General features: G+C 44.3%; 1 protein-coding gene across 2 annotated transcripts in view; it reads right to left on the bottom strand.

The window, feature by feature from the left end:
• Positions 1-2,040: 2,040 nt before the first annotated feature.
• ephb3b (eph receptor B3b) overlaps positions 2,041-10,852 on the bottom strand; it is a gene marked incomplete at its 5' end in the record, with an annotated part of 57,548 nt that continues 48,736 nt past the window's right edge. For both annotated transcript variants that reach the window (XM_083970383.1, XM_083970382.1), the window contains 6 exons: positions 2,041-2,377; positions 4,528-4,683; positions 7,718-7,917; positions 8,226-8,375; positions 9,474-9,689; positions 10,196-10,443. In XM_083970383.1, the coding sequence (XP_083826509.1) occupies positions 2,269-2,377; positions 4,528-4,683; positions 7,718-7,917; positions 8,226-8,375; positions 9,474-9,689; positions 10,196-10,443 (1,079 nt within the window). In that variant the 3' untranslated portion in view covers positions 2,041-2,268. The remainder of the gene's footprint in view (positions 2,378-4,527; positions 4,684-7,717; positions 7,918-8,225; positions 8,376-9,473; positions 9,690-10,195; positions 10,444-10,852) is intronic.

Below are 10,852 nucleotides of genomic sequence, written 5' to 3'. Positions count from 1 at the left end.
TGCAGAGGGGCAAACTGCAGGTCTTGTGATGGAGCTCCGCCCCTGGGATGATTGAAATGATTGGCAGGTAGGCTCTGTACCTTTCCCCTAATGACTCTTTAACCATCCTCTATAAGATTGGTTGGGAGGATCCCATTGTTGGAACTTGGAAGTGATGGCAAATAATAAAACCACAGAGGTACTTTGCAGTGGTCTACCGGAGGAGGGGGGCTAAATGGAAAACAATGTGACTGGAAGACAATTAGTAACAGCTCAGTTTCACAAATGCTTTTTATGTTCAGAATGAGGATGGATTTGGGGGAAGCTCAGTATCCAGTTCAGTCGGCACACACAAACTTGAACACAGCTACAAAGACACACACTCTATGATGGATGAAGAGCAAAAGGGCGACATGTTTACAGTCTAACCACTGGCTCATCCTTCTCTCCCAGTCCAGTCTTTCCCCCCATGTCTCTCTCTTCTCCTCCTTTACCTCCTGTTCATTTCACTCTGAATCACTTCACAACGACACTTCCATTTTGTCAAAACACCATTTTTCTTTTGTTATTTATCGTATTTTTGTTACAAAACATGTACAGGCTGTTTAGAACAACAACAAAAATACAATATCCAATTTATATGCAATTTCTTTCGTTTAATAGTTATCAATTCATTAGGTGAATCCTCTTGGAGTTTCTCTTCCTTCTGATTGTTCCAAGTCCACTGTCCCAAATGGCCTACAGTCCATCTGAGTGTTGGTGGGCCGGGGGGAGGAGGGGGTGTCGGCGGGCGAGGTACAAATAAATACATAGGGCAGGATGTCAAGAAATTAAAACAAGAATTTTGATTATTTCTAAATCCAGATAATAGTTAAGTAGAAAGTAAGGTGTCCGTCAGGGTTTCTCTCATTTTCTGCATGATGCATATATATATAATTTTATATATATATGTGTGTGTGTACGTCCAAAGTTCATTGTTTTGGATTCATTTAAAAAAGAATGTTTAACAGTTGTCCACAGAATATAGCGTAATTGTTTCAGATATATTTGCTCCTTGTCACGGTTCAGTTCATGCGTTAATTCTCCACAGTGGCAAATAGCGGAAGCCATACTGTACAGTATACTTGTGTGCAACCCGACACATCCGCACACCCACGCACACTGAATCACACATACACGCACACATGTGCGCGCACACGCACACGCACACATACAAAAACGCACACAAAAGGCCAAGTGGTCTTTCTATAGTGTTGCCACAGTCCATGTCTCCCCTTAATCACAGAAAGTGTCCAGTGGGGGTACTCAGGATTGGCCGGCCATTTTTAAACCTCAAAATCTCCCAAAAATGTGTAAGAAAGTAAAAAAGACAGGAAAAAAGGAAAAAAAACCTGGGGGGAAAAAAGAAAAATGTAGTGTGGACAAACAAAAATAAAACATTTTTATGTGTATAAACACACTTGATGAGCAGGTGATCCGTAGCTGTTCAGGTCAAAGTGAAGAGGTCATCTGGGAACCTCCTGAGCCAAAACAAACGTCCAAAAAAGTGCACAACTGCACTACTTTGACCTTCTTGACCTATGTCATGCTCTTGGCCTTTGACCTCAGCCTGTCATATTTCCTCCTTCACCACCTCACCCTTCTCCTGCAAGTGCCCTTTTAGATAACACACCTTCAATATGAAGATGGGGAACAACACACGTGCACAGTAAAACAACTTCTATCAGGGGAAGAATTGTCCTCTATCTCCTGTGGGTCCAGAACGCCTCTGTTTTTGTTTTTTTTATGTGTGAACATTTGTTCACTTTTTTTATGCCAGGGTATTCGTACTTTTACTATATATTACATCCATCAAAGCTGGGCTGAGGGGTCAAAGGGAGAGGCTCTTGCGTGTGGACCAGAGTGTGACGTTTCAGTTACAGGGCTAAGGCCAACCTCACTAAAACACACATGCATGCAAACGTCAACCCACACCAGAGCTGGTGAGGCACGCATGGGATATAAAGGGGGTTAACTCTTTCTCCTCCTTCAAAAACACACAAATTCTGCTTGGATGGAAAAAAAAAAACAATGATGAATAACGAAAAAAGCAGAAACAGGAAATGGAAGTGGTAATGAAATAAAGAAAAAAAAAATATTCAGAGGCACCACAAGCCAGTTTCATAGCGTCTAAGTGGCAGAGATGGGTCAGGCAGCTAGGGTTTTCCAATGGCTCTTTCTGGCACAGTTCCTCCCCCATTTTTCCTGTCTGGCTGTCCTTCGACTGCATCGGTCTGTGTGTCCTGTCGTTCACACCTGAACGGGAAGTGTTTGGTTCATCTGTAGTCTCATATCCTGAATGCTACCAAGAATCTTCTTCTGATGGCCAGCCAACGTCACCCCTATCCGCAGCAAGTCCCTGTGGAGTGAGAAGAAAGGAAAAATAAGAACAGGTGGCTCAGTTAGATTAAACAAAAAGTAAACAAACATCACAGAAGTTGAAGTGCAAATTTAGCTTTTCACCCAGTGAGTAAACACATACTCAACCAGGAAGGAACAAGGACAGGCAGGCACCTTGGCCATCACCTGTGAAATGGCTTCCTTACGGTATGTCAACAAAATGGGGACACTCATCCAGCTACAGGGAACGTTAGTTTTAATACAACATACTACTGTTGCCCGGCAGGTGGGCAAGTGGAGGGGAGTGAAAGCCATAATGTGATAGTTAATGATTAAAGAGCAAACTTGACTACTGTTCGACAGCTGGCAGATTTCACAGAGCCCACACCAGCCTGCTGCTTAGCTATAGAAACAGAGGAGCAAAAGTTTTTTTTTTTTGCAGAACATTAGCCAGATTACTCAATACCCTGTCATTCATACTTAGAACGGGTCTGTGTGTCAGTAAATCAGCTTTATGTTGTCCGCCATTGCACAACATTCTGCAATTAATTCCTCCAAATATCCAACAAATGCTACAGCACACAAGACTGGAAAGCGTGAGTTAGTCTTTCCCCAGTGTGATCTTTGAAGCAGAGGACGTTAACCCAAGGTTGAGAGCGCAGTGGCAAAATACTAGAATGTTGACATACAGTTGACATTACTGCGCCCTTAAACAGGCCGCGGAGAACGCACCTGCTTTGGCCGTCATTAGTCAAACAGCATAATCTAATCATCGTGGTCATGTTGGTTTAACACTGCACAATAATATCACGAGAACCTCTCTTTTCCGCTCGTTGTTTGATTTCCCTAGTCGATAACTGAGGAGAGAGAGGACGGCGTCTGGGACAGCGATTAGCTGACTGTTGGGGCTCTGCCACAGTCTGCGTCCTCTCCGTTCAGTCGCTCTCACACACACACACACACACACACAGTGGATAATCTAATATTACACGCAGACACCATACACTCTGCTTGTCTCATTGACTTTGTGGCCCTATCCATTTGAGTACAAAACCGTGCACTGAAACCCACACATGAACAAACACACTCATAGAGTTTGGTGCGTGCACACACGTGCGCGCTCATCCACACTGCACACACATCCTCTCCACAGCCAAATAAGGGTGAATCACTGCAATTTCACACAAATAAATGGTGTGTTTTTTTGTTTGTTTCATATTTCGCCATCTCCATCAGCACAGCGATGGAGGATGAAATGATAATAAATGGGCACCATTAGAGGAATTACTGGCCATTAAGGGCAACAGAGAGCCACAGTACACCACACCTGTCAGCCTGGCCAAATTGAAACAAATTACCCCCACCTCCATTGCCTATTATGCAGCTAATGAGGATGATTTATTTATCATTATAATTTTAATTCATTTATTTGATCATCACTGGCCTCCAATTTCCATGACTTCCATTACATCATTTCCTGTTGGTAAACACGGCAGAAGGCGGGTGAGTCGTCAAGGTCAACTGCAAAGAAGCAGCTACAAGTGCTCGCTCAAAGACTGCTCTCCTCTGTTTAACTGTGCATTTGTTGATTGTGTCAGATCTGTTTTGATTTTAAAGCAGGTGATTCTTACTAGTTAACCCTCCCTAATAATCCCTATTCTATAGTGAAACTATCCTTATTGGTCAATTACTCACCAAAATCACAGGTTGTGTTTTCTCATTTTGTATTCCTACATAACGTCTCTCCTGGCAAATTCAGCTCCTGTAAATCTTGTTCACGCTCATGCTCTTTTTTTTTAACTAGTATTCTTTATACACTATAATAGCTGGGAATACATTACAGTAAAAGGTCTGATACTCTATGTCTTCATGGCATGATTTATCTAGCTGAACAAATGCATAGCTGAAAAGCCCGCTAAATGCAGCAGTATGGTAGAATGTACTTTATTTGCTTATGCTTTAAATCTGGTATTCATTTGATGTTTGAGCCCACTTTTCACATCTTATCATGTTTAATTTAGCCATGAGACTATTTTTATTCCCTCAAGGTCAATCTGTCTAACACTAATTTGACTCTCAAACTCAGCCCAGTCAATCACTTTAGGCCTGATTAGCTCGGTCTTCTCTCTCTCTCTCTCTCTCTCTCTCTTTCTCTCTCTCTGCACTCACTCTGCTGTCATCTGGGCCACCAGGTCAAAGGAAGCAAATCCAGCGTTGACGAAGTTGTCACGGTAGCGGCTCATCTTGATGGCGTCCAGCCAGTCCCCCACAGTGGTGAAAGTGGTATAGTCTGGCACACAGCGGTCAAGCAAGGGCTGGGATACCCTACATGAGGAGGGAGAGGGAGGAGGGAGAAAGAGAAACAGAGAGAGAGAGAGGGTTAAGGTCGTCACTCTACTGCCTCTACCGGCCAACCTCACCCCCGAACGCCCCCCGTCGAGCGCCACCTCTCCATTTCTCCGCCTCTCCTCCTCTCCTCTCCCCTCTCCCCTCTCCCCTCCTCTCCCCTCCTCCACATGTAAGGAGTTGTGTGCACATGTAAGGAGTTGGGTGGGGGATTGGGCTGGGGTACTTTTATGATTGTGGAGAGACTGGCTGGAGGCTTGGGTGGTGGATGCTGGCGCTGCAGCTGGTGAGGCGAGCTGGTGTGTGTTCATAGAGCAAATGTCAAATTTGGTCTTGAATCCCGAATACCACATTGTAATTTACACGGAGCCAGATCAAATCTATATTAAGAACCTGCTATCATTTTCTATTATTACAACAACAGGTGTCATAGTAACCATGTGTGCTTTTCTCTTCTAGTCAGAATTCATTCATGTGGCAGTATCAGAATGTGCCAGAATGTGTCTGGGTTGCTTTCTTTTCTGTTTGCTGGTTTCTGTTCTTGTTGCACTGGTATGTCACTGTGCTGCATGGGGGCTGACAAGACAGGAAAAACAAAAAACAAACTTGAAATCCAATCCAAGTGGTTGTATGGAGTTGCACCAACAACAACTGTGGTTTAAATCTGATCTGAGAAGACTGGATTTCATGCGGTTTATCTGTTCAGCTCAAATCAGATTCCGGCTGCCAATGTGAACATAGCTCAGGTCTATAAGGTCAATATGCATTATAGCTCATGTTTACCGCATTTCAAGTACATTCTCACAACATGTATGCATATGTTTGTATTGATCAGGTTAACTAAACAGAAGGATGCGTGCAACATAATCCGACAGAGGTAAAATGAAGTTTTGGGAAAATGGTTCATGGCAGGGGAGAAATATCTGAAGAATGTAAACACAGATGTTTGTGTGGTTGCATATTTGGACTGATTCATGAACCTGTGGATGCTGATGTTACATGGAAAAAATGACGCACAAACCTACGTTTGACTGCAAATCTTTGTGTATCTTTGAGGAATTATAGCTTCTTCAATAGTGTGTGTCTCTGTGCGTGTATACCTGAAAAGTGTTTGAGTGTGTTTTGCATGTTCCTGCACACCTGTTGACAATCTAAAAAGGCCTTTTCTAAAGAAGAAGCTAACCCACTGTGCTGATCAATGCTGCAGATAGAGGCCACCTTGGGAGTTTTAATAAAACCCTCGCTGCTAAAACTCGGAGCAAAGTGGAACTGATGAACAAGAGTGGAGGGTGGAGATGAAGGGGGTGAGAGGGAGGCGCGGGGGGAGGTGGAGGAGGAGAAACAGATGAGGGACCGGGCGAAGAGAATGAGCACCACTGTCTCCCCTCCTCTCTGCTCTGTTGATCCCTGTCATCCTTTTTGATGGCATTAGATTCATTAACAATTAAAAGAGGAATGGAGAAAGAAAGAGGGAGAAAAGAGAAAAGGCATGGAGGGGGAGTTAATAACAGTGATACAGAGGCACCATTGACTGGTGTAGATGGAGTGATTTTTAATAAGGCCTGTGCTTTGGAGCCCAAGGCCTCAGGCCGTCGTTAACGCCAGACTCTGCCTCTTCGCTTAATGGAGTATTGTTAGTCCTCCTTCTAAAGTTGGCTTCAAAAGGGTCCAGACCATTCCCAGCCACATGTTAGCCACAAGCAGAAACACAGCAGGAAAGCTGGGTAATATGGTACGTTAACTATTGACATAGTCACACACCAAGGCTGAATTCAAGCTTGATTGCTGGAGCTGTCACAGCGGCACCAAAGGGTTCGAGCAGAAAGACAAACACAGAAATGACTTCTGATGTCACCAAAGCTCATTTCACTACATTACCCTCACGAATACATACAGCACACACAACCAAAGGACTTTAATGTCAGACAGTGTCAGCTAACCTCCAGCCACCCTTCAGTGCCGACCAGGACGGCGGTATCATCTCTCACTCCTCCCTTGTTAGGTTTGTCGGCAGGAGGCCACCTCTCCGCTGGCCCGTTTAAAATCTCGTTAGTGGCTAATTAAAAGGCGCTCCCATCTCTTTTTTGCATCGCCTTAATCGAGCTAATTAACCGCAAGCTTAATCTTCTAAGAACGTCACTCCGGTGGCCAACCGAGACCCTGGTTTCTCTCCTGAGCCCAACCGAGGATTGTCTGCGGACCTCCCTCAAGACAGAAAGACCCTGATGCAGGGACAGATAGCTAGGTCACCCCGCCCCTCCTCAGTGCTCCAACTCTGCCACCTTCTCTCCTCCAAATTCTTTCCAAGAAACAGGTTGCAGAGCAAGGCTGGTGCAGCTAAATGTAGATGTGACATCACTGATTGAGCTCCCAGTCGGCGGGGGAGTTGCTTTAAGAGCCGTATTGAGCGATGGTAATTTGGATTTGCATAATGGCTCAGGCTGCATTTGTGAGAACCGTGGAGTTGTATGAGAAGAAATCTGCACTTTATAGGAGTTAAGAGATTGTTGCAGCTGAGTCAGAGTGACTCACGTACACTGTATCAACTCGGATAAAGAATATTTGCACAGTGGAAATCATTATCACAGTTGCTCTGGCTCAGGTGCAAATGAAATGACTTGGCTGGACTTCTCACGGTGGAAAAGTCAAGTGACTTCATTCAATAAACTAATGACCTTTAACTGAAATCTATCAAGAGAGTCCAGCTGGGCTCCGTCAAAATATGACTTAAGAAAACCAGAGAAGATTTTTCGAAAGCAATCTGCACTAACGTCCATTATGCAATGACCATAATTAGATATTATTGCCCTTTATGAAAATCACTAATCCAGCTAATAAATCTCAACAAGGACCTCCAGGGAGACTAAGAAAAAACAGAACCATAAGTGAAAGTCTATTTCTGTAATTACCAGCTCCACAGAAACTACAAAACATAGAGCATTTGCTATAGAGCTTTTCTTTATGGCTTCCATGCTGATTCTGAACTTAATATGACCAGCATGCTTTGACTTACCCAGTGGACTGCGTGCTGTTGGTGACCACCTTGAGGCTGGCAGCGTTGCGGATAAGCTTATCCAGCGTGGCCACAATCTGGGTGAATTTGGGCCGCAGGTTTCTCTCTTTTACCCAGCAGTCCAACATGAGCTGGTGCAGTGCTGTGGGGCAGTCCATGGGTGGGGGGAGTCGATAGTCCTGCTCCACGGCATTTATCACCTGAGGAAGGACGAGAGAGAAATCACAATCACTTCTAATCACCAAGTATGGCGTAGAGGGAGGACGAGCTACACTACAAGGAGAGAGATGGGTCGATGAAAAGAACAAGTGAGGGAGGACAGAAGAGAGATGAATGAGGGAAATGATAGAGAAGTGAGAGATAAACAGAACAAAACTGCCTTAGAAAAATAAAGAAGTAAGGGCCAGAGAAAATAAGTTGTGAGGGGCAGCTGCAGAGAAAGAATGGCTTTTGGACAGTGGTAGGAGAAGTATATTTTAGTATGTTTATCTATCATATCACGGCTTACATCTTGATTGCTCATGTCCCAGTACGGCCGCTCGCCGTACGACATCACTTCCCACATGACGATGCCGTAGCTCCACACATCGCTGGCTGAGGTGAACTTCCTGTAGGCGATCGCCTCAGGGGCCGTCCAGCGAATGGGGATCTTTCCTCCCTGTGGATATGCGAATGAGTAGGTGAGCATGAAATACTGAAGGGATGGAGCACAAACACAGAGTCACACACATACAAGAGGGAGAGAGAGGGTGAGAAAAAAACACGGTCTGAGGGAAACACTGAAACACAACACACGGGCGCATGCCGTAAGACCCCGAACACGTACAGACACACGGTTAGTAACACAGTTAGAGGAAAATGATATGTACAAACACGTGAAGCTACAAGAATATTTAATGTGCTACAAACTGCATTTTTCAACATCAATATATCACCATTATTTTCAGCCACACAAACTCATCCCTCACTTTAACTGACACTAACACTCTGGGTGTTTTTGCTTTATTAAAAAAGAGATCTATATATTGAAAGTGACTTTTCAATGAGCTCAAATCACTTCTTTGGTGATCCATCACTGTAACATATTCAGAGGAGAGTTACGCAGGGATAGAAGAAATTAAGAAGCACACAAATCTTGAATTACTGTACACAGGCTGGAGGAGGCTGCTTGTCTTTACACGAGGACTCATGTGTTCATTTATGCCACTTGTACTACATCTAAAATCTGCCCTTATATGCTTTTGCCACTTTTAAACACTGTGATGTCAGTGTAGGGGCCTCAGTCAATATTTCATATCAGATGTTTTTTCAGCAAATATTCGGGTTAAATATTTAGGAAATTTATTACAGCTTTAATACTGACTACATCAAAGTGTCCATAATGCTACATATCACTTTAAAAAAGACTCCAAAATGTCACAATTTCAGCATCAAGCTACAATACCATTTTTAAGTCCATGGTTTTAACTGCTCTTATTTTTTTCTCCTGCCTGACATCCAGAGAGAAGCAAAAAAAAAACTCTCTGCTCATAATGGTCATGTCATAAGGGAACAGACTTGACACAGATCTATTTTTTGAATGCACTCAATACACATGGCAATACTTGCCAATGTCCCCTTTGAGAAAGGGGCCAATTTTTTTTAAATAAGTGACAGCGATGTATTGATGTTAAAACGTCAGTGTAGCACCTTTAAACATTGATTTCAAACATGGATACACAAACACATACACATGGACGCACACACACTGACTTACCAGTGAGCTAGTGTAGGTGGGGTCTGTCGGGTCGTCCTCGAGGAAACGAGAGAGGCCGAAATCGGACACCTTACACACCAGATTACTGTTGACCAGAATATTGCGGGCAGCCAAGTCTCTGTGCACGTAGTTCATGTCAGACAGGTACTTCATGCCTGCTGCGATGCCACGCAGCATGCCAACCAGCTGGATCACAGTGAACTGCCCATCATTGAGCTGGCAGAGGAAGAGAGGGAATGACAATGATAAATTGGATTGTGAATCAAGGTTGCACATTCAAAGAAATATACAGTATGTTTGTCTCTCTATTACTTTCATCTGCCTGATGTGTCTCTTTCTTTGCATGTTCTCTGCATCTCCTATCATTTCATACTGTGACACCCAGCTTCCCCTCCTCTCCTCACTAGATCCCTTCTCTGGCAGACAATGTATGGTGTGGCTTTGAGGCAGAGATTCATTTGAGACTGACATCTTTGTAAATGTAACCGATTGCATGGATGCAGCATTTGTTAGATATCCATTGTGGGCACTGCAGTAGAGCTTAAAAAGACCCTTTATGAGTCCAAAGAAAGTGAGAAAACTAACAGCAAGGGGATTTGGATGGGCTTATTTGCTGGGTAGGAATGCATTAATGATAAAATCACAGATCCATGTTTTATAAGGAGTAGCTCATATTAGGACTGTGCAAGTGCAATGTGTTTGTGTGTGTTCATTTTTCTCACCCTTAGGAAAGAGTCCAGTGCACCATTCTCCATGAACTCGGTCACAATCATCACTGGCCGACTCTTTGTAACCACACCTTCCAGGCGGATGATGTTGGGGTGGTCGAACTGGCCCATGATGGAAGCTTCGGACAGGAAGTCTCTTCTCTGACGGTCAGTGTAGCCCACCTTGAGGGTCTTGATGGCTACAATGATCTCCCGGCGGCCAGGCAGCTTGAGGCGTCCGCGGCACACCTCACCAAACTCTCCTGCGCGAGTCCGGGTGAAAAGGACAGCCAGAGAAACAGCAAAAGAGGGAGAGGAGAGATGGAGGGAGAGAGAGAGAAAAGGGAAGGGGAGAGAGGCATGACGGAAGAGTGGAGGAGAGTGGGGGGAAAGAGGGGAGAGGGGACAGTTAACTGGTTAGAACCAAGGAGCCAGGGAGGGCTAGCGGGAGGGGTGGGACTGGGGAGGGGGGACTGCAAGAGAAGCCAGGACTCTAGGCCAGTGTCAAGGGATGGAGCATACAATGACTTAATGCTGTTATGCTACGGATTAAAAGAAAAAAACACGGTGAGCGTGAGGCATGATGATGCAATGTGAGAAGGTGTAGTTGATAAAAATGCATGTTGAAATTTAAGAAAAATGGGTAGAGTAGGGTGACAGGGTGAGAGGAGC

This window comes from Trachurus trachurus (assembly GCF_905171665.1).
Source record: "Trachurus trachurus genome assembly, chromosome: 4".
Taxonomy (NCBI): domain Eukaryota; kingdom Metazoa; phylum Chordata; class Actinopteri; order Carangiformes; family Carangidae; genus Trachurus; species Trachurus trachurus.
Note: the sequence above shows the minus strand (reverse complement) of the source record. Positions and strands in the feature narration are given on the sequence as shown.